This window comes from Strix uralensis, chromosome 11, assembly GCF_047716275.1.
Source record: "Strix uralensis isolate ZFMK-TIS-50842 chromosome 11, bStrUra1, whole genome shotgun sequence".
In the NCBI taxonomy this organism is placed as follows: domain Eukaryota; kingdom Metazoa; phylum Chordata; class Aves; order Strigiformes; family Strigidae; genus Strix; species Strix uralensis.
The window spans coordinates 18,521,984-18,545,990 of NC_133982.1; the positions used below are offsets into that span (position 1 = coordinate 18,521,984).

General features: G+C 47.7%; 1 protein-coding gene across 4 annotated transcripts in view; it reads right to left on the bottom strand.

Annotated features, from left to right (window-relative positions):
- NTRK3 (neurotrophic receptor tyrosine kinase 3) overlaps window positions 1-24,007 on the bottom strand; it is a 216,315-nt gene that overhangs the window by 145,783 nt on the left and 46,525 nt on the right. For all 4 annotated transcript variants that reach the window (XR_012630407.1, XM_074880480.1, XM_074880483.1 and 1 more), the window contains exons 4-8: window positions 15,482-15,550; window positions 7,812-7,969; window positions 5,553-5,695; window positions 4,822-4,963; window positions 2,322-2,618 (exon numbers count right to left, since the gene is read on the bottom strand). Coding sequence is in view for 3 of the 4 variants with exons in the window: in XM_074880480.1 (XP_074736581.1) it covers window positions 2,322-2,618; window positions 4,822-4,963; window positions 5,553-5,695; window positions 7,812-7,969; window positions 15,482-15,550 (809 nt within the window). In the remaining variant the exon portion in view is untranslated. The remainder of the gene's footprint in view (window positions 1-2,321; window positions 2,619-4,821; window positions 4,964-5,552; window positions 5,696-7,811; window positions 7,970-15,481; window positions 15,551-24,007) is intronic.

The following is a 24,007-nucleotide window of genomic DNA, read 5'->3' on the forward strand; positions in this document are numbered from 1 at the left end:
GTTTTTCCCACTAAACCCTATTTTTCAAAGTATAAAACATAGCCAAGAAATTTCAGCCAACTTGAGTTCTGTGAGACATTCCCAAAGAACTAAACACTCATCATGGGGGAGGAAGGTACATTGGTACATAAACCTTTGTAGATTAAATAAGGAGATGGTAGCCAATGTAGAGATGCCAATGAAAACCTGCAATGAGATTTTTATCAGGATATGACACAAATCTGTCCTGGGAGACACTTCCCTGGCTCCTAGAGCCACATCATCACAGAGAAGCAGAATATGACACAGGACATATCTCCCAGTTCCCACCCAGCTTCTAACAACACCTTTCTCCTCTCAACCTGGGAAGCACAGTCTGACACAGTACCAACAAGAGGCTGCAGATCAGGGGTTTCTAAAAAAAAAAAAAAAAAGACACCACCATCACAGGTCCTTTTCTATGCTGATAGGAAATTTTCCAGGCACTACACTTTCATTAATTAATTAAAACTAATAATCTCATCCTGGGTAGTGACAGCAAAACTCTTCACATGTGAATAGCTATAGGCAATAAGCTTCTTGAAGGAACCACACTGGGGAACCTTCAATTTGTGGCATTTTCTGGAAGAATCTATCTTCAAATTATTGGGAAATTATAAAAGTCAGCTGCACTGAGTGTTAATGTCAGCTGTGGCAGTGGACAGAGCACCAAACTTCAAGGAAGGTAAATTACATCCTGCATTGGGCTGACAGGGTCTGTCAGGGTGAGGAACAGCTTGGGACTTTGGATCAGGAGAAATAAAAGAAATAGGTCAATTCCTGCTGAGAGATGATTCAGGCTCAGTAAGTACTCCACACCAACAACACAAACAAGGCGTGGGTGAAGATGCACTCACAAGGGCAATATTTTACATATATTTCTCACAATCCCATTCTCCCAGAGCCCCTGACACAGGAGGCTCTTCAAACATCAATGTGCGTTCCCACATTACAGCTCAGATCCATTTCCAAAATCAGTCCTCCAGAACAGCAGATCTGCCCCCTTTTCTGGAGGTCCAGCACCTACTTAAGAGCTGTCCCTATTTCACAGATGGGGAAATTGAGTCACAAAGGTGGGACCTGACAGAGCTGAGACTGCACACCCGTGCGCCTCTCCTCACCCACCTACATTTGATAAGCTGCTCTTCTGCCCTGACAGAAGGAAACATAAATAGGTCAGATAGTCAAACAGGGCATCATCCTTGAAGACAGAATACAAATTTTCCACTCCCATCCATATCAGCCCATTTGTTCAATTGTCAGATCTTCAAGGCAGAGATTTGAGTTTGCATTTACGATATTTGACCTGCGGGAAAACTCTGTGTACATATATGGTGTGATATAAATAATAAATGAGAGTACCGTTGGAATTTTTCTATATTTAGCAAACGCCCTATTTTGCTGGATTTTCTTGGGCTGCAGGGGCCAATTCAGAGCTGCCACTTTCTCATGGCATCATTCCTAAAGGCAGCAGAATGCACAGATCTTAACTCTATGATGGCCAGCGTGGTGTTGTAATGCCAGAGAGCAGACCAAGACCCTCCATGCTCCTGTAGAGCAGACAGGTCACCACAAAAGTCTCTAATGCACTCTCCAGAGCAGGATCTTCATGTCCTCAAATGCTTTTTTTTGCAGTTAAGCCCTGAATCTCTAGGGAGTACAACAGCAGATTCCAAACAATCAGTTAAGAAATCCCAGCAAACTGCTGCAAAGCAACTAATTGAGCTGTTGCATCTTTTGTAGACCTGTCATTCTGGAATGGCACAGGTCATATTCAGAAAGAAAACAATCCTGACACTGCTGCATCCAGCCTTAATCATTTCACAAATGCAAGCTAGAGGAACAAAAAAAGGAAGAGCTGCATGACTTTGAAGGACTTTTCTTTTTTTTAGCTTATAACTAGCAGTCCCATAGAAGAATACTTTCTCTCAGAAAAATTGGGCAACATTTTTGGGGCGCCCCAGAGGAAATCCAAAATCACTGATCCAACTTACACCCTATTCCCACTGAAATCCCTACAGATCTTGAAAAAAACCCCAACACTGTAGAATATGTTACACAACAGAAATCTAAACCAATTAGAGTATCTCTCTGCATTAAAGAGTTGTTATGACACCAAAACACACTTGAGTAGGAGAATCAGGCTGGTCAGAAGAGGCCTCCAGAGGTCACCTCTTTCATCCTGCTGCTCAAAGACCAACTTGGGTTGTCAAAGCCTTGTCTAGGTGCAAGGATTATTGCTGGGATCATAGTAAGACCTTTGGATTGCAAGCAACCCTAATGAGATAAACTGAATATCCTACCTGGAAAGGGCTTTTCAAGGAAGTGTCCTTTGATGGTTTGGTTGGCTGAGCCCAGCTGGTTGGTGGCCACAATTGTGTAGTTGCCATTGTTGTAGTGAGTGGGTTTGTTGAAGAGCAGGCAACCCTCAGACACTTCCCCTTGTTGGTAAAACTCCATGTGGATGATCTCTGTCTCCCGAAGGACCTGGCCGTTGTGCAGCCAGTGAAGGGTGGGAGCTGGGTTCCCATGCACTGCAAATGCAATGCAGTGCTCCAGGTGTAGCACTGGTTCCTCCAGAGTTAGGATGCGAGGGGGATCTAGCAGAGAGAAACATGGCAAGCTCACAGCACACCTCCACCCACATCACATCTCTGTGCACCATGGAAATTAAGATTATTGAAAATGCAACCTCCAAAATCCCTTGTTCCTTCTACTCTTTCCATGGATGTTTGCACAGAAGCAGTCACAAGAACCACTCCATGCTCCCCAGAAGGAGGATCTGAACCACAGCCAGCTCTCTATAGCTTCTGAACAGGGGTACAGCTTAATGACAGGGATGGTTCTTTCACCAGCCCAGAAACAATTAAGCTTGGAGTTGCCCGGTCCACACACTTCCTGATGCTCTCTCAAGGGATCACAGGGAGGCTGACTGTTCCCGTTAAGGAGGACACCGTGACGTAGCACTATTACATTACACATGTGCAAGCTGCCCATGGGAGCTTTCCAGTCGCACTGAGAAATTTTGGATTGCGTAGCTGTGGAAGCAAACATCCCTCAGCGACTGCCTGTCCCTGGGGGTTCTGACTGCCTGAATATCCCAAAGGATTTTTCACCCGCCAAGCACCCTCCAGGGGTGTTTTAATTAAAGGGAGTAGAGTGGGAGAAGGAAAAGAAAAGCAGAGACTCTGTCTGCAATTTATTGCATATGTATTGTCTTCCCCCCGGGACACCCCAAGAATTCAAATGTTGCTCTGCCATTGCTTCTGAAACCCCGTTTGCAACGCCTACATGTAAGGTCCCAAACCCCAAGGCTGGCAGGGTTTGAACTAGAGGAACAGAGTTTTGTGCAAAGACAAAGGACACAAAGATGTAGGTCTTCCCTAAAACTCTCCTTTTCCTGGTACCATCCAGCTGCAAAGACAATCCATGGGGCATCCACAAGGAACAAAAACAACGCACCAACTTTGACCCACCTTTTGGAAAAAAGACAGTGAATATTTCAGGCAGTGAAGGTGGTAGAAGAGAAAAAGGTGCAGAGCTGGTTGGAGCTAAGCAAGATTCTCCCACCAGCACCCAGCCACCCTGACCCACACAGCCATGTCCCAGCCACCTCCTTTCGCTCACAAGCCTAGATTTGCATGTGGCTTGTTCACATCTTCCTGGCAAGGAGGATTCAAAACAGGCAGCCACCTACACTCACAAACCCAGATCTTTTCAGCGTGAAATTACAGCCTGAGTGATGAGTCTGGGCAACAAAAGCAGGGGTAGCAGAAACTGTCAGCAGCTTAAAGGATTACATGGGTGAAAATAGGCATTGGCATGGTGTACTTTAAGGTGTGGAGGAAAACATGCCAAAACGCAGTGCAAAAAACACCTGCCTGCTGACCAATCACCTCTGAGCTGATCTGAACTTTATCTACCTCTATTTTTCAATCCATCAATAGTATTTATTGGGAGGAAGATGAAAGTAGTAAACCATCTGCTTTCCTTTTTCCTATCCCTTGTGACTGCCTTGTTTACAGGACCTCGTGACTCCAGCACTTCACTGGACATGCAACATACATGGGTTCACCAAGACTAGCCAGAATCCCATGTGGGTCTCCACTCTACCTGGTTGGGGTGGAGGACAGTTTCTCAAACTACAGAGTAAGGGCAAATATTACAGACACAGCAACATATAGTAAATCTCAGCTGCTTGAGAGCACAAAGCTGTGTAAACTTCCTCTTAAGGTCAAGTTTGTGTTAAGTTATATTAGAAAGCACAAAGAAAGTTTAGCTACTTGCAGCTAAAACTGAACAGTTGAAATTTGACATGTGTGTGTTTACACAGCATTTGCAGTTTAACTTTGTAGGAACAGATCTGAGAGGAAGCACCAGCATCCCTGAAATCAGAGGCATAGCAAGAAGCACTTGGCTTTACAAGGGTGACATTTAACCTCCCACATAGCATCAGGGCAAGCAACTCTGTGTTTGTAAACATAATTTTAGTCCCTCTACAGCTTTTCCTTATTCTGCTGGATCTTCCAAGAGATGGGTGAAGAGATGTCCACCACCAGCGTGGCACTGCTGTTTCTCTCCTGCTCTAGCACTCATTTCTGCATTAATGGAAGCAGCAGGAAAGCAAAAATACTGACACTTAAGAGAGCTGTGCAAGGATCAACCACCTCCTTACTGTGCTCAGCTCCTAATCCTCACCCACAAAACCAGTATGTCACAGGTAGCAAGTGGCCATGCATTCAGACAATTCCCAGGGCAGCCCTCCAGCTTCTTTATGGTTAAGGTCTCTCCACTGCTACTTACAGTAGACAGTGAGCAGCACACTGGCATTGCTCATCCCCACCACGTTCTCAGCAATGCAGGTAAGCAGGAACCCGTTGTCCTCACTGGTGACATTCACCAAGGTCAGATTGATGGCATGAACATTGGTCCAGTTGAGGTTGGTCTAAAAATCCCAGAGAGAAATACAGACAGAAATCAGTGTCTGGTGGCTCCTCTCATCCCCACTACTGCCCAAAGAAGATAAGGATCACAGTTTCCATGTAAGATGTGAGAAGGTCTCCAAAATCCAAGCACAACTAGGATCTGGGTGAAGGGAGGTCTTTCCTCACCTGATTAAATACAGAGCATTTTATAAGAGGAACTACTAGGAGGGGGAGAGCCACAGCATTGTAGCACTGATAAACATGGCTTGCCTCTAGAAAAGCTTGCAGACACCTCTGTAAACAAGTCGTTTCATTAGAGGAGACACGAGTTGATTCAATTAGGGAGCACTGAGATATGGAGCTATCTCATCTTCACTTTCCAGCCACACCCAGTGGGGGTTTTGCTGCCTTCAGGTAGTTCCCCAGTTCTCATGTGGATAGGAAGTGGCCTTGATATTCCTTTGGATACAACCATTTCATGTTTCTCACAGCAGTCTCTACCATCTATCTGACCCTCTGCCCTGCATGCACAGACCTGGGGAACCCATGGCAGCTGCCTTGCCCCTGCTACATCAGGTGCAGGCAACACTGAGGTCCTACAGCCCCTACCTGGTGCGTGTTGATGGAGTGGAGATCGGCCACCGTCCAGTCGACATCGGGCAGCGGCGAGCCTGAGCCGTTGCAAGTGATGACAGCGTTCTCCCCTTCCCTCACCGTCAGGTTCACATGGCTCACACTGATCTCAGGGAGGTCTAGGAGAGCCAGACACCAAGGCGCTCAGGTGTGGAGCAGAGTTTACTGCAGCCAGCCACAGGACATACATGTGGACCCAGATCCCACCAAGCTGTTTCCCAAATCAGCCTCCAGCACCCTGGGATAAGCAGTATGAGGCAACAGCATGACCTTGTCCTACCCAGTGAAGGACGGGTCTTGGAGATAGGGGAAAATGTAGACACTGGATATGTGCCAGCTGAACAGACCCTCCCATCACATTTGAATCCAAAATTTGGTGTCCAGTTCTGGCTGCTCTTCCCTTCACACAACCCCCATATCCATCCCTTCTATTCCCACAGAAGCTGCTCTTGTGGGCAGTTGCTGGGATGGGAAAGCTGCATGTGCTGGGAGAGGATCCAAAGTGTTCCCACCTCCAGGGACAAGGCGCAGAGCACCCAGCACTCTAGGTGAGGAAACTGTCCCTCTCATTTATAACAATCAAGAGAAAATAACCAAGGATGTGTCCTCATATTAACTGCAGCTCTCCTAATAAAAGGTGCCCTTGTTGTTCCTTGGTAATGGCAGACTCACTGATTTATGGTGGCTCTGATTTACACCCCTTCCTTACTTGCCACAACAGGCACCAAATATCCTTAAAACATGAAACAAGACAGCACTGTTTGTGAAAAGAAGGGAAAACAGCCACCTTGCATAGGGGAGGCTTTCTGGGCTGTTCATAGAGGTAAACTGGGTAGGGAGAGCAGGGGGCGACTGACCAGTGGTCTCCTCCCATCATGAGGCAGCAGCATCCATCACACCAACCCAAAGACATGGATGGGGATACACATAATTTCATTGCCATCAGGGAGTGACACCAGGAAGGAAGCAACATTTCACTGATTTGGGGGGATGCCAGAAGAAAGGAGGCAGCAGTCAAGGCCTGGCAAAGATGCATAGGTGGTAGGAATCAGCGGAGAGGGAGATAGAAAGGACACATACAGTCTCTCCAGGTCGAGCTGGTATCAAACGTGGCCACACCAAGCCACAATAGCCCTCAGCACCAAAGGACAAAGACAAATGGGGTGTTGTTACAACACCCCTTGAGTCGTCTCAATGCTTGAACAGAAAGACTGTCCTCTAGAGGAAAGCAGATCAGTGTGGCTTCCTGCCCTTCCAGGAGACTGCGAGGCCAGAGAAGGTGCTCACCCTGCACACCAGCACATTCGTGGTCCCAATCAGCACCCTGCTGTCCGCTAGAGTCTAACACCACCATTGATGGAGTCACCTCTCCTCCTGTCCCTGATCCCTAAGGATTTTTTTTTCCCCCCTCTAATCCTTGCTGATTATTCTTCCCATGTGGGAAGGAAATTACAGCACACACTAAAATCTTTTTAGTTCATCCACATGCAGGCATACTTTGGCCAATTTCCAGAGCTTAGTAAAGGGACACTGTGAACTTGAAAAAAAAAGTCATGCAAATTCAAATGTGCATGCAGTTTGTCTACTACTGCTACAGAAACAAACCCAGCTTCCTAGAACAGAAGACAATCATCAGAAAAAGAAAACCTCTGGTTTTCCTCCTTTTATCAGCCTGTGAGTTTGACAGCTGCTTGCATATAGACAGTTTAATTGTTCTGCTGAAGGTACACCTCCTTCCCCTTACTCTGCAAGGGATGTTTTCCAGTAATGGCAATAGCAGAGTAAAAACTGACACTGAACAGGCAGCTGATGTGTGAACAAGGTGAAGGAAAAAGGGATAACTATTGAACGTGCCTCGTATTGCTCCTGAGGCCACTGGGCTCTTTTAGCAGGAAACAGAGATAAAGTCATTCCTGCCTCTTCCCTACAGATATGGGCTTTCAATTGAAAAAACAAAACAAAAGAAAATGAATAGAGATGTGTATTTCCTAAGAATAATTATGAAAGATATGGTGGCAGTGTCTTTTAACAATATGCTGTTTCTAGGATTTGTTAGACAAAGAAAGAGCAATATGAAAAATATCCCTTTTCAAGACATCACATAGACTCATCACAGATGCTTTGTCAAGCAACAACACTACAATGAAAGAAATGCCCCAAATCACCCAATGCCTTCACACAGACAGAAACAGCACCCTCCTGGCCTCCCTTATGCCCGGCCCTGGGAGTCCTTACCGCACTGGGTGATGTTCATCTCCTGCAAAGGGATTATGGCTGCATCCATGTTCATGCAGTAGAGCTCCTGGTACTGCAGGTTCGCCTCACCCTTCTCCTGCCAGAGCTGGATCCAGCGGATGTCGCAGCTGCAGTTAAAAAGGTTCCTCTCTAGTCTCCTACAGGCAGAGAGAGCATGAGAAAGGATGGTGGAGTGGGGAATGATGAGCAGGGCCATCGTCTGGCTCTGGGCTCCCCGAGGACAACAGCCACCATGCAGGTGCAAGGGGCCCTTTAGAGCTAAGGGAGAATCTCCTCCATGTTATTTGCCTGGGGTCTTCTGACACTCATTATTCATGTCTCTTCTGCCTCCAGAGAAACAGAGGTTACACATCCATGCGTTCACACAGTCTCCTTCACATACGCTGACAAGGTTTTACATCTCCCAGGGCAGCACGTGAATACATGCAACATCTTTCACTGCAAGATCTGCACATCTGCAGCTCAGTCCCACAGCCGTCCAGACCCCCAAAACATTCATCCCTCAGCAAAGGACCAGGCAGCTCCCCACTGCCCTAAAATATTGATTCACATCTTCAAATCCCACTTCAGTGAGGGTCCAAGACCCTGCTCGGCAAAGCACACCTCTAGCCCTCACAAGTGCTCAGTGAAGATGGCAGCTCTTCTCCCGAGTACCTTGTAAGAACACAGCCTCCTGGTGACCCAGGACATAAGCTAATGTGCAGGGTGTCATGCATTTTAATCAAATCAAACAGCACTGCACTAAGACCCTGCTGACCTGGCCAGGAGAAATGGAAAAACACACTGCCTTTAATGTACTTCATTTAAAACACACTTACACATAGTTTATATACCAGGAATGTTTATTATAATTGATTTTCCAACCTATTAACCATTTCATTTACATTTTTAAAGCACTACAGTTCTCTTTAGAGATGCAAGGAGGGCAGGTCCCAGCAGGAAGGAGAGCCTGGTGCTCCGCCAGGACAGACTGAGTTACCAGTGTGGGTTGCAACAATAACGTGAGCAAACAAAATATCTCCCCACGTAACTGTGACACAAAAGAAAATAGGGAGCAGAGGAGTCAGCACTGCAAAAGGTGAGCTCAGTCACCCCAAAGCAGAAGGGCATCTCCAAAGGTCAAGCCATTGCTCCACCTGATATCTAGATCCCCCCGTCATACAGAGGGAAGTTGTTTTTCTGGTGTTCCATGTGTTACTGCAAAATTCGTGCTTGCTTTTACAAAATTAATTCCACCAACTAACAGGATTTGGAAACAACCTTTCAAATACATGTGCAGCTGCTGTTTTGTCAATACGGTACTGCAAAAGGAGGAGGAGGAGAAGGGATTTCTTCTGGTAGCACCCAGGGGTGTTAAACCTGAACCCTAATGATGCCACCTTGAATCTTCTCATAGAAGAAGAAAGATGTCATCTGACCTTTTTTTTTCCTAGAACAAGCACTGAGTTAAACTTCACTCTATGGCATTTCCTAGTTCATTCATTTCCCATCAAAAGCACGTAAACCTTTGCAACGCAGGTACAGGCTCAGACAAGTGAATCAAAGGCCAAAGCACTAGGATTTAACAGACCAGAGCACATTAGAGCAGTGATTTGGTGGGATTTGAATGACAAGACATTCCCTACTTGCTACAAACAGGTACTGCCAGTGCCTCATGCAGGCTTTGCATCTTCTTCAGCATGACCATGAATCCACATTCTCCTCAAGATTCTCTTAAGGTCACTGCTACCAGCAGGACATAGGACGGCACACAGGTAAGAGCCATGGACTCAGCTAACAGCAGATCAGGTAACTGGAGTTGTACCCTGGGACATGACAGGGAGCCGGTGGCGCTTAGAAGCAATGGGGGAGAAATTCTGCTCTGCTGCAAATATCCTCACGAAATGAGGCTGCCAAGGAGAGCTGCTGTCCTAGCACTTGAGGGCAGCTCTGTAAGTAATAGACAGCAGCCTTCCCGGCCCATTGCTAATTCATGACAGGCCATGAATAATATAGGAGCAGTGGGCTTCAGGGCAGAACTAACCCATGACCTGCCCCAACATCAGTGATGTAACTTGCTCTAATCGAGACCCCCACAGGGGCTTTTGCACAAATTAACTCCCATCACTGGTTGGATGTGCCGAGTGCCACCACCAGCTGGCATGGCCCCACGGGTAGGAGCACAGATGCGTAGACCCATTTTCACTAACACACATTGCAAAAGCACTCTTGACACGTGGGAGATGCTCTTCCTCCTTGTTTGGTGCCTGGCCTGCCATGCCAGCCAGCTCTCCAGAGGTGCAGGGAATCTCCAGGGATTTCCACCTCACACTGTCCTGCACCTGTCCCAAAACTTGGACCTCCATTTCTCTCCGCAGACCCCATCCCTTGCAGGGATCATGAGGAGCTGCAGCTCCTTCCAACTCTTCCTCCCACAACTTCTGTAACACTTCTTCACTACCTACAACCCTCTGCTTGCTGAGATAAATGCACCTTCCCTTCTCTGCAAGGAAAAACACCTTGAGGACCACAATGGCACCTTATGGCCAAAACCCACTGTTGGGCCAGAATACATCACCATGTGCTGTGGAGACATCTCCCATCACAGCAGGAAGGACAAAAACTGGTGCTGAAAGGCATGGCAGGGCAGCCAAGAGGTCTTCATTGCTGTTGTATGCTTAATAGGTGCAGCAACACAGCAGTGAGAGTTAAGGCAAGGGGTTGCTCCTCGTGAGATATATGCAACACAGCTTATTCACGGAGAGGACAAGTAAACCCAAAGGGCATTTTTCATAGGTAACCTTAGCCTGGAAATGTTGTTAATGCATCACTTGGTTGCAGGTACTCACAGAATCACAGAATCGTCTAGGTTGGAAAAGACCTTGAAGATCATCTCGTCCAACCATTAACTTAACACTGACAGTTCCGAACCACAGGGAAGTTGGGAACTCAGGAGCTGTGCACACTCCCACACCTTCTGAAGGCCTTGTTAAAACTGAAAACACCTGTGAGAAATCGCAAGTATCACAACTGCAACCAAGCTGGGCTCTCTGCACAAGCAAAGCTGCTCTCTCCACAGAGGCATTGGCCCAAAAAGGGACCAAACCTGTACACGAACCAGAGCCATCCACCAGCCCCAGGCAGAACAGAGGCTTGCAGCAGGGCGTGCTCCAGGCACAGCCCCCTCATGAAGCAGGTACACTTGCAGGACTTGTGTCTGGGACAGAGGAAAACTGGGACAATCATGACCTGCACTGTCATTCAAGGGGATGATGATAGAGATGAAGACCTAGAGCCATGTGGCACCAAGTCAACTCTTCAGAAACAGTGATGTTGCAGCCCAGCTTTGCTCCCCACAGAAACCTGTACCCGCTGCCTCCCAAAACTGCCTGGACATCCCACAACAGGGATGAGACCAGTGCAGGACAGGGATGCCATCTGCATCACAGTATGTACTGGGACAGCTAGGACTCCACACACACACAGAGCAGGGTTGGGTTTTTTTCAGGCTAGGCAGCTAAATGAGACACGCCCTGTCCCACACCTCCCCACTCGTCAGCTAAAACAAAGCTGTCTGCAGCTAAAGCCTCTCAGAGGGCAGCGGAGATCCTTGCCACAATTCTCCTGTCTGTTTTGATTCACGTAAAACTGCTGCCAAGGTTTCATACACTTGCAATTAAAACACTCTCCTACCTCAGGACTGAGACCGTTTCCCTAAGCTCGAGAACCAAAAAGCGCCCAGCAGAGACAGAACAAAATCTATTTTTGTTTTTCATTTCTATTTATTTCCCAGAACCAGAGCTTCTCTTGGCGGTCCAGCCAGAACTGTTATTTCCAAACCCCTGCCAGAAAGGGATGGGATAAAAAGGGAAGAACTCAGACAGGGAGCAACGCGTGGCGTCTGACGGCTGGATTAGCTAATGCAGAGAGCAGGCAAGTACCCACTGTCTAGCTACAACTCTGTTAGTGTGACTGTTGGCGGCAATAAGTTTTTAAGCTAGAGTTGCAGACGATCTTAAGTTGGGCTCATAACATTAACAGAGATGCTGCTGTGCCCCATCCCCATCAAAGCCTCTTGCTATAGCACTGCTACTGCAGGGACTGCTGGTATTAGAACTGCTGATGGGCCGGTCAGAGGGGCAAGATGTTCAGGACTACAAGGTTTTATACAATCAAAGTTGTAATTGGATCCAGAGTCTTAGGTCTTTCCGGGAAGGAATTTCTTGAAATGTCAGCCCTAAGCTCTCTGAGGACATGACAAAGGAAGCCAAGGACATGACAGAGGAAACCAGCTGTGACTTCTGGATAAGAAAGGCTCCAAGTCCAATGTTTATGAGCTGTTGCATGTGTCAGATGCTTCCCTGTGCACACTCAGCTTCAGGCTTAGGAGAGGTGTGCACATATTAGCTCGAGTCCTGCTGGTCAAGGTCAGCCTGTGCTGTAGGAGCTAGGACTGGAGTTACTGGAAACCATTCCAAGCCTTGCTTCTGGCCAGGAGGAGAAAAAGATAATATTCTTTGGAAGTGTGCCTCATTTTTGCCATCCTTTCTTCAGTGAGTCAGCAGGGGAAAAGCTCAGCTCTGTTGAACAAGAAAAGAAACTCTGCTTTAAAGCAATACCATCTCCCTGAGCTTGAGATGCCTTGAATGCAGCCAAGCAGCTGTTTCAAGCCCTAAATTCCCATCCACCTGCCTGCTCTCAAAACGTGGCATGATCTTCACATTAGTCTTCTGCTCTTTCCTCCTCCATGTTCACCGTGAGTGGCTTTGCCAGGTCTCATGTTCCCTGGCAATCTCCATGTCGCATCAGCTGTAGATCCTCTCCTCCACTCTTCTGGAAACAATCCTCCCATCACTTCCCTTCCCGCATGCTCCACTGCTCCAAGCTGCCTTGCTGCACATCGCAGTTTTGCCTTTGATGACTATCCTCCCTCCATATCCATGATTGCCTGGTAGCACTGGGGCACTGGTACTCAATAGCATGCCTCTGGTGAACCACTTCAAATCAGTGCCTGCTTGTCCCACCAGCCCTCCCCACAGACCCAACCCTCGTGAGCAGAGCAGACTCTTGCCAGCATCTATCTTCCCCTGGGGACTTCTGGCCTCTCCACGGCTGTGCACAAGTGTTGCTGCTCAGCCTGCCTTCCTCAGGCTTGTTGCTTCTGCATTGGTCTCTGCTGCTCATCGCCTTTTTCCTTTCCAGAGAGTTTTGGCTCAACTTCAAGTCCTTGGCTGATGTCAGTCTGTAACTCCCTTTCTAGCTTTCACCAGTGCTTCACACTCACTTTATGTGGGCCATGTATTCTGTCTTCTTCCCAGATTCTGGAAGCCTCCTTGGAGCTCAGTGTGCCAAAAAACTGTCTTCTACTCACCCATCCTCTGCATTTCTAAAAAAAAATACAATATTTCCCACTTTTGTGCATCCATTACTAATTTCTCTCCATCTTGGGGATTTGTTTTTCCTCATCAACAGGTCCCATCCTTCTAGCACTCAGGATCATGACCACTCCACAGTAGATAACATATGTCTTTACCTTATTTCCCAGCATCTTTATGTGAACAATTATTCAAAGCCCATAGCTTAAGCTACATTTCCATGATGTCTTCTCTCAAAGAAATCTAAAGTTCAGCAGGACAGTTTCAGGGTCCCAGGGAGGACACTGCACGCACATCCCCCTGTCCCATTAATACCCACATCCCTATGGGTATCAGCTAAATTATCCCTCTCCCATCATGCTTTGGGGTACAGCATCACCATGTTATTCTGATACTGACCATCCTACCTGTGTTCATGTGGATGGAGGGTCCTTAGTGACCAGGAGCCCAGAGGGCAACATTTGCTAGGAAGCACCAGTGACAAGGCAATTCTTCAGAAAAAAATAAACTTGACCAGGCTCTTACTCCAGCCCAGCCAACAGCAAGCCAGACCTTGCAGGCACACACATTTGTAGGTCTAAACTGATCACTGGAGTTGGTGCCAGGGGGTGGTTTGCCAAGACCCCTTGTGCAGCATGGTGGCAGGAGAGGTCTGGCCAAGTCTCCAACCCCATGTGGTGCCAAGCCTCCCCACAAGACACCGTAGACACCACACATCAGATCAGTACTGCTTTCCCACCCCATCACCTCTTCTCACCAGCCAGCCCTGCAATCTCCCACATTTCTACCTACATTACTTCTTTCATCAATCGGTGCTTGTTATCTCTGAACACAACTCCAACTGTAGCCAAGTAATTCATCTCCCTCCTGTTTGCCAGGCTGCAGAATGCTGGCCCCAAGTGACTCTGCTGACACCAACCAAAGCCATCCCAAGCACACCAGCTTCCCTGTCAGGATCACCATAGCAGGACCACACAGATGTATTCTTCATCAGGTGGGGACAAGTACACTTTGCCGCCCAAACAGCAGCATCTTAATTCCCTTTGTGCTTGGTACTGGTCTTTTGAGCCTGATTTGGGCTGGCAGACCTGGGACATGCCTGAAGAAACAAAATATGACCAAATGAAACAAAGCCACATAAAAGTGAGCCCTGTTGGAAGTATTCCCATTAATCTGCAGGCTCACCGTTACCCCAGGCCCTGCCAGTGCCTCTAGCTCATGACTGCAGACCCATTTGCTCCTCCACTCTTGGGTCTCTCTTGGGTAACAACCATCAATCTGAGTTTTGCCAGACAGTGCAATGACAATAAGTAAAGGTCTAAGAATACAAATGACTCATGCTATTAAACTTGAAACCTGAGCCAGGGTTGAAAAATATTTAGAGCTGTAATCAGCGAGGAGACAAATTCCAAATTCAGCATTTTAACTCTGCAAGCCAGATTCCCCATCAGAAGGGCGTTTCTCTATTTTCTAATATCACTATTAGTATTTTTCATTTAACAATTTGACAGAAATAAAATACATTGCAGTAACACCGGTGATAACACACTTACTCCCACTTGAAAGACTGTCTTTATTCTTTCATAAGTCACTTCTAGCTTACAGCTCTATTGATCATCAGTGAGGATGAATGGAGCTTCCCAGGATCCTCTGGGACAAATCCTACATATATATATTTTTTTATACCCACCAAACAACTATTTCTAAAATTCAACAAAACAGGTCATCAGGGCAACGCTCCATTGATTTCGTGTCCACTTATTCTTCAAGCACAGCACTGAATGCTCCATCAATAATTCAGCAGGCTGAAGGCCACCAGTGCCCCAGGAGAGACACTATCTCATCTCCCACATAGGAGCTGGGAGGTGCCTCGATTGCTAGAGAGTAAGGGAGTCATTCATCTAAAAAGCAGGGGTGTCTTCTAAATCATGTCGATCAGTTACAGAAAAACAGTTAGCCCCACCCTGCAATAGATGAGGATCAAGTATTTGAAAAGATTTTCTCAAAATCTGGCCTAGTAAGTATTTCAAATGTGTTCCCAGAGTTAGTCAACCGTTTACTACCCCAAGCATGACTTGTTCATCATCCCGACATTAATTAGCCAGCTGCTGTGAAGTTAAAAGAGAAGCAGTTCTGCTCTGGTGCTCCCGTACCCAGGAAACCCTCCCAATGATGGTGCTGCCCACTGGAGTTTTAGGTAATTATTCACAGGCATCAAAATAGCTCTATTTGGAAATCATTCCTCCTCTCAGCCTCCCCTCTTCTCCCAGAAGATACCTCCAGGGTGGGACTTACAGTTCAAAGAGCCGCAGGGTCTGGAAGAGTTGCCATGACAGAGTGGTGAGCCGGTTCCCAGAGAGGTCTCTGAAAATTAACGAGAGAAAAAAAAAAAAAAAAAAGAAGTCACAGTAAATAATTCCTCCTGCACGTGGCCCTACCGCCTCTGCAGAGCTCATTGACGGGGAGGCTGTCAAGCAGTTTAGGACCCAAGTTTAGACTTCATAATGAGAGATTTTAATGAGGACAAACTCAAATGGAAGCTTATAATTTTATTTTCTTTTTCCAAGAGGGAAAGTGCTTTATACCCTCCTGCAATGTTAAGAAAAAACATCCAAAGAGAGCAAGGTATATCTGATTCTTGCCCATGAATCTGGAGCTCAACCAACTGTAAGTAGAAAGAACAAGTCTAGTTTCATAACCTGAACAAAAAATTAAGTACAAACCTCATGTTTAAAATAGTAACAGCCAGGTTCAGACAACAGCATGATGATTACCCAAGGTGTTATCATATGATCTGTATTAGCTGTGCGCTCAAAGTGTCCTGGTACGGCTGTGTGTTGTTTGCACCCAGGGGTACAGCTGCTACAGCAGCCAACAGCTCCCCATCCCTCTCTCCATCTGCCCAAACTTGCAAAAACATAAATCTCATCTACCTGGGAGAGCTTTGCAACTCAGCAGACATCGCCTCTTCAGCTGAAAGCCAGAGAGGATGAAAGAGTGTAAAAGAAACCAAAGTACTAAAAACAAGAGAAAGAAATGTGTTTGGGGCAGAGTGAGTAGAAAAAGAAAAGCCCTGGGTTTCTAATAGCATGAGAAGATGGTAATGAAATGCTTTCTGTAGTGGGCAGCCTTCCTGGGGACGTTTGATCAGCTCAAGACCCACCAACCGAGGGACCAACACATGGGGTGAACAGAGGGATGGGTGGTCACAAGTTCTGGAAGAAGCCTAAACAGAAAACACAGGAGGTGCTGCCTCCCATCCTTTGCTGAATCCGGCCCCACCAGCTCTCTCCCTGTTGTGAGCTGCCCGGGTGGGCTGCGGGCAGGCAGAGCAGCTCCGTGTGAGGCTGCAAATGCCCTCCTGCCTCAGCCCTGCTCACTGGGAAGAGCGATGAAGGGCCAGAGGCATGAACCACCTGAAGGTTCATTAAGTTCTTGGCTGGCCAGACAGGAGGTATGGGACAAGGTATGGGTGGCACAGAGGTGACAGCGGGCAGCACAGACGTGCCAGGCTCAGCCCACAATCCCTGTTTGATTTGCAGAAACATGCTAAAACCAAGAAGGCATGTCCTGGAATGTCTCCTGCCAGTGCAGGTCTGATGCACAAGGATTTGGGATGAGAGATTCATTTGTCACCTTACACCAGGTTGCAGAGGGCAGACACATGTTGGGCAAATACAGAGAGGGCACAGTCCAGGAACCAACAAGGAAAAGCTACTCTGATCCTGTCCACCTGCTACCAAGCGGTGCTGCAAAGCCCAAAACTCTGCAATTAGGAGTGGGGAAACCTCTGCAGCTCACACAGCAAACCATCGTCCCAAAGGCTCTCCACAAGCCTGGCAGAAGAATAAGACCAAACACCACGATGGCACAGTGCTGCATCATTAAATTCTGGCTCAGCTTCACATCAGACTATCCTGCTGTGGAAACCATGGCAAACCACAGGTACCTCATTTCACATGACTAAGACCCGACAATTCCTATGGCTGTAGACAAACTGCTTCCAGCCTCCAATAAAGTTTAGAAAGGTGGCAAAAATAGCAGGTGAAGCTAAGAGGGGGGGGCGGGGGGGGGGGGGGGGGCGGGGAGGGAGGGAGGGAAATTATGGCAAAACTCCCTCTTTTATCCACCCTGGAGCACCGAGCACCTGGAAACTTTGCAAAGACAGATGAAAAGTAGGAGGGGAAGGAGCAGCTCGCTGCTACTGAAAAGCGAGACAGTAAACTTCCTCCCCCAACCCAGGGAGAAGAAGGAAGCGTAAATGGGGATGCATGAGAGACAGCAAGATGTGGGAGAGAGGCAGAGATGCAGAGGAGGGAGTGAATCTTGCTGGAATGTCCTTTCTCAAAGGTCATGTTTTGCTACATTAGGCAGAAATGTCAAGAGAAAATTGGATTCTGAAAGAGAAGAGAAAAAACAACAGGCTTTCCACGCAAATAAGGGAATCAAAAATAGCATGATCGTGTTATTACAATTTAGGACACAGAGGGATAGAGAAAGGAAACATCCTCACTAATGCAAGGGGCTTTGCCAGGCAGATGTGCTCCGCTTCTCATCTCCTGCAGTCCCTGGAAACCAGCTCCTGCCACCTCCTCCCTCCCCCAGACAACAAACCACAGCAAGTATTAGGCAAAGAGGAGATGGGTCTTCACTTGCACACATCTGGCAGGAGACTCTGCTCTCAAAGGGCAAAGCCAGTGTCCAATCCAACCTGACCATCAACTTCTGCAGGGCTGGTTGGGGCACGCAACAATGGCTCTGTTTCAGATCAGCCAGGACACACACGGGGAGGAATGTGTTTGTCATTGGAAACAGACACCTTGGACACTTTAAAATGTCAGAACGGTCCCTGCAATAGACCCTTGCAAAGGTCCCTGATCTCAGAACAGATACAGAAAAGGGCTGCACACACAAACACGCTTAGAAATACACCATTCTGGTCATAACAACTCCAAAGGTCAGAGATGCCAGGATTGGGTTTTCATGTTCAAAGGGTACATCTGCTGAGTTCTGCTGCAAAAGATAGAGAGCTCCTATGGAGAAACCTCCCTGCACAGCACTGATTTCTCCCCAGAATAGATCCATCCCGCACGCCAGATGGGGCAGGTTTCCCAGGAAAGATTGCATGTGATTGTGTAATTAGAGACGGTATCACAGTATGTGCACATGAGGAGATTCAATTACAGCTCCACGGGTGAAGCTCTGAGCTCTGGCACTTTGTAACTCCTGTTTGGCGCTCGCAAGGTCCGCCTATGCTCAAACCTCAGCTGTGTGCACCATTTCCCAGCATTTTGTAGAGCATAAATGGGGAGGACTGGGGAAAATCAAGGCCCTCCCAGCCAAGACTACTCCTCTCCCAGCTCCAGCTGCCCATTCTGCCTTTGCACTGCTGTTTCCAAGGCTGAAAGTCTGTTGTCACCTCCAAATCCCTGTTGTTTGCACTGACCAGAACCCACATCCTCGTCTGTCCATGGCTGGGCACTGCCAGGTCTCTCCTCCCCAACACATTTCATTTCTCCCAACCTGGACACTTCTCCCTAGAAGGCTGAATCACACTACCCATTGCTCTCCAGCCACTCCTAAATACTTCTCAACACCCATTTCCTTATCCATGCCCAAATTTCCCATGACCTTCCTCACTTTTACATCCTTCCATCCCAACCCTAGCTTTCCAACAAGAGCTGCCACTCCTCGTCTCCCCTGTCTGCTCCCAAACATCCTTTACAAAATTTCTCCCCTCCAACTCGATCAAGAGCCATTCTGCCTATGTAAGGAGATGTCCCAGAGCAAAATCAAGTCTTCCAGACAAAATCTGCCCTTTGGCAAAGTTTCTTTCCCTCTACAAAAGGAGGGTACAGATGTTCTGTAACAGGAGCATCACCAGTATTTTTCTATCTTGAGCAAAGCAACACATTTCCCCCCCTCCCTTCCACCACCTCAAACATTTGAGCAGGTTTTTATTTGAAACTAGAAAGAAATAATCCAAAAAAAATGAATTCAGCCAGGAGCAGACATCCAACATAGAAAACTTCAGCCTGAGCAATTAAAATCTGGCAGAGTTATAGGAAAGTGGAAGCAGTCCTGTAGCGGAGTATGCCAGACAACCTTTATAACAGCCTATGCATCAGCTCCACCTGTAATAAAATACAGCACATCACACATCGAGGAAATACAGGGGGAGGGAAGCAAAATGCCTTCCCTGCGTATTTCTCAGTGGCAAACAGGAGCCTGTGTCTCTCAGGACAGACCTGCCATCAGCACTCCTGGAACATATTCAAACTGCTTCATTGCCATGGGGCATTTTCTCCATCACTCACAAGATGCTATTTTACATGCAGACAGTCTTAATAAATAGCTTCCAGGGTCCTTTTTGCCTCTGGAGGAGGTTTCAAAGGAGTTGGGTAGGGATCAGGGGTTGGCTGGACCTCACCTGGACCATGTCCAGGGCAGCAGACACCCAACCCACTTGTCACTCAAGCTCAAGAGCACTCCACTTTTCTCCTGCCACAGCAGCCATGTTCCTAAGCCTCCTGCTTTGCAGGTGGCTCATCACGCCATATCTCCACCAGCCTTCTCCACCAGCAGCCCCACACACACAAAGGCAGGATGTTATCACTGAGTAACAGCAAAGTCCCAGTTCTTGCTCTCTCCCTCCCTCCCCCTCCTACGTTTCAGGAGGGGACACGCTGTGTCCTGCACACTCTCTCACACCACCCACGGGCACTGCAGGGACCTTGCTGGTGACCGGCAGGGGAGGGGAGGTGACCATTGCCAGTTTGTCCCAGCACATGAGTGACAGATGGGGCCATGGGGGTACATCTGCTGAACAAGCTCCTGTGTTTAAAAAGGGATGGGTGGGCGCAGGACAAAAATAGGAGTCTGGATCTATGCAGCCCAGAACAAGTGGACTTCAGTGCAAGAGGAGACAGCATGTTTTCTTTTCCCTCAGTTACCCAGCAGCCAAAAGTATTTCCACTATTAAAGCCATTTTTACTCAGCTAAATTAAGCCAGTTGCCTCATTAATGACACCAACAAGCAGGAGCCCCTGTAATTAAACTGTAAGCTATATTATGCAGTTCAGCTCAATGCAATGGCAGAAACACTGCTGGGGAGGGACCCTCTGCACCAGTCCTTCCTCCACGCATCTCCATCCTCTACTCACCCTTGTTTCTAACCTGACACATTTACTTCTGCATGGGAGAAGTTTTTCACACATTTTAATAACATGGTGCCTCTCTGAAAATCCTGATAGGGAGGGGATTAACTGTGCAGAGCAGCTGGGACTGAGGGAGCACAAGGAACTGCCTGGCAGAAATGAGAGGCGAGAGGCATGTCCTCAGCTGCAGTCCCCAGTGTTGGATATGCCAGTGGCACCACGTGGGACTCCCTTGATATCCCCTGTGCTCTGGGCACAACGGGTGCTTCCCATCATTTCACAGCTCACTGCAGCCTTGGCCAGGTGCTGGTGGACACAGGAGATGAAAATGTCAGCAGTCTTATATGCTGCTGTAGGAGTAGCTCCATCCAGGCTTCATTTCTGCAGCAAGTAAGCTGCTAAAGCTTTGGGTTTGAACCAGAGAAATGCTGGAAAGTCATTCTGGGGCTTCCTCGTCCCTGCCAGATAACTTCAGTGACCTCTAAAAGCAATGTTACACTCCCCATCGCCTGCCCTGCCCTCCCCTTCCCCCTCCCTCATTTTTCTGTTTAGTAAGCAGCTTTGCTCATTAAGGGGAAAAAAAATGTACTGTCCTCCCTTAATGAATGTGCTAAAATTACCCCAGCAAGTCCCAGAAGTTGTGGCAGAGCAGGCCTCCCCACAAATCAGGCTCTGCAAATATTAGACTCAATTGAAATCTCCGATAGCTCAGCACAAAGCCCCAGCAGGACGCGCTTGAGATAGAGCCTGCAAAAGCACCAGGCGATGCCAAGCGCATGCAAGGCTTGTACACCCGGAAAGCAGAGTTAGCAGAACAGGACATAGTGTATTAAATTGGTCAGCCTGAGATTTCATAGCTGCCAGCAGTTTCCCCATTTGTGCTTCTTGTCCAGGACAATACACCAGGACGTGTATTGGTGCTATGGAGGAGTAAGGCAGTTTACAGAGGTCCTCCAGCCGTGGTCTGGTGTTACCTACAATCCAGTTCTACTCCTCAAGCAACGCCTTAGCAACACCTAGGTCTTTACTGACCCTAAACACAGCAGAATCAAAAAGCCTCTGAGGTTCAGTCTTCCTTTGTGAGTCTGCACAATGTTAACTCACTCCTTTCTCATGTCCACAGGTACTGTACTGTTCTATGTCACGCAGCATGTCCCACCACACTGTCATCTCGTTTCCCCCCAGATTATTTCTTGTTCTAGAGCTGGAGACAGAATTTGTAATAATTTCCCAAACTTAAAGCAACCTTCATCAGAGGAGAGCAAGATACCATCATCAGTGACACACAAGAAGAGACCCTGCCACTCCACGTGCACACCCACTAGCCCTGGAGGTGTGATGCCAGAGAGGGAACCACCAGCCCTCTGTATTTCCTAGTTACACAACCCTGATTTGTAAAATCCCATCACTGAAACAGTGCTGAAGGAGGTGGGAGGTGCTGGTCTCCTGCATTGTTCTTTAAACAATAGCATTAAAAAACAGAAGTTGCAGAGCAAGTGGGAAGGCGTAAAGCACCACGCCTCTGTCACAGGGATCTCAGAGCCGGTGCCAGCAGCACATCTGCCCCACGCCTCTCCTCCCACTGCCTTTGCCAACACAGCAAGACATCTCCTGCTGCTGCCTCCATCCCAGCCCATCCCAAAACACTTTAAAGGTCATTTTAAAGGCCATCTCCAACCCCATGATGCTTCCACACCCTCCAAGTCATCTCTTCTGAGGCGTCTCCCAGCTGCATGAAGCTTTGTTCGGAAACAAGTCACCCCTCAGAGCTTATTGTTGCTCAGTTTTGGTTCAGCACATGGTACAGATGGGAAGTTATCAACAGATGTGGGTAATATTGTCCCCTATGCTTTGAGGTGGATCAGTTGCAGGGATCTGGCCCTCTGGACTACACTCATCTGTCCTTGTTGTATGCAATTTCCATTGCTCTTCTCCAAAGACATCTGGACTCTCAGAGGACTGGAGAAAAGGTTAAAAGCTGGGTCAGCCCTGCAGTTGCTTTCCCTTTTCTTGCCAGCTTCCCTGCAGGGCAGAGTCTAGCAACATCCACGGAACATGCCAGTCTTCTGCTAAGGAAAAGAAAAATCAACCTGCAACAGGCAAAAGCCCTTCCCCACAGCTGCCCTCCTGCAGCTGAGACGTCCTCAGGGCTGCACTGTCCCCACACCATCTCTTCTCTCCAAAACTGCAGTAATTTTAGATCCATTAGGCCTGAAATATAACTGTATCTTGGGCTTTTCTCCTGCTTCAGCACGTAAAAATAATACTGGAGATGTATGCTGATTGAGAACAAGGGTTGCCAGCTGACAGCTCCAGCAAGGGGTTGGGTTTATCCTGCCTGTTTCCTTCAAATTGCATGTTTCTTTGAGCTAGGAATAGAGAACGACTGGGGAATGCCTCCTACTCACAGGTTTCCAGTGGACCCAGAGCAAACCCAACCACTCTGTGCAAGAGAAGAGAGCTCTGTGCTGCGGTGAGGCACAGCTCAAGGAGACAGCGTGGGAAGGAGAGCTGTGCCCAGCAGGCATTTCCCAGCATCTCCGAGTACATGGTGACACCAGAACCAAACACATGCCCTCCCAGGCTCCCGCATGTTTCCCACCTCCTCCCCCTTGAATACACTGAAGCAGCAAGGACAGGCACTCAGGAGGTACCGCTGCAGCTGGGAGGTCACCACAAATGCACAGGCAGGCACTGGGAGAGCTGGACAAGGTCCACACAAGAGCCTCAACTTCAACACATCGAACACAGATGCACTGGGAAAGGGTTTGGTCCTCCCTGTTCCTCCTGAACTAGAGCTGTGATCTCAGCTGTTAGAGGGCTCTTGCATTAAATTTATATTAAAAATAAAAATCCCCACCTACTTGGATGCCCAGAAATCAATGAGCCCTGAATAATCTCAAACCCTGCTCTTGCAGGGGCTTAGTGAAGCGAAAAATAACAGCAGGGCCTGAACCCAAATTTGCCAGCCTTGGGGAGGGGTGCCAGAGGCTGCAATGGACTGGGACACTACTGAGCTCTCTGCAGAGCCTCTGAAAGAAGGAAGGGGTACAAATATGAATATATATATACACACACATATATATATATCTCCCAGCAATAGCAAAACAACAGGGCATAAGGCAGGCTAAGCTCTCGGCAGACACTGCTAAATGGTTTCCAATTAATTAACTGATTACATGATAGAACAGAAGGGGATTCAAGTGAGTGCTGTTGACCTTTAAGAATAATTAATATCATCAGGATCGCAAAACTCGTCCAAGAAAAATAATTAGGAAGATTCTAATATTGCCTCCAAAGCCACATCGAAGGGGGAGAGGAAGGTTCTGGTTGATTCAGAGGCACAGTTCCCAAGTCTTTGCTAGCAAACCAATTTATCCCTCACACTTGCTTCCCCCTGCAGAGCTCCCACACACACATGCTTCTTCCCTACCCCAGTCAACCCTCCCTTTCCTCTCCAGATACATTTTCCCCATCACCTTTTCTACACCCCATCCCCCTTCTGCTCCATTTCAACCTTCTTTCTTAATGAGTCCTTATTCCAATCCTTTCTTACAACCCTCTCTCTCCAGACTTGTCCCTGTCCCTCCCATAGGACATTCCATCCCCTGCTCATCTTTGACCAGCCCCGAGCTCCACTGTCTGCCTTCCTTCACCTCAGGAA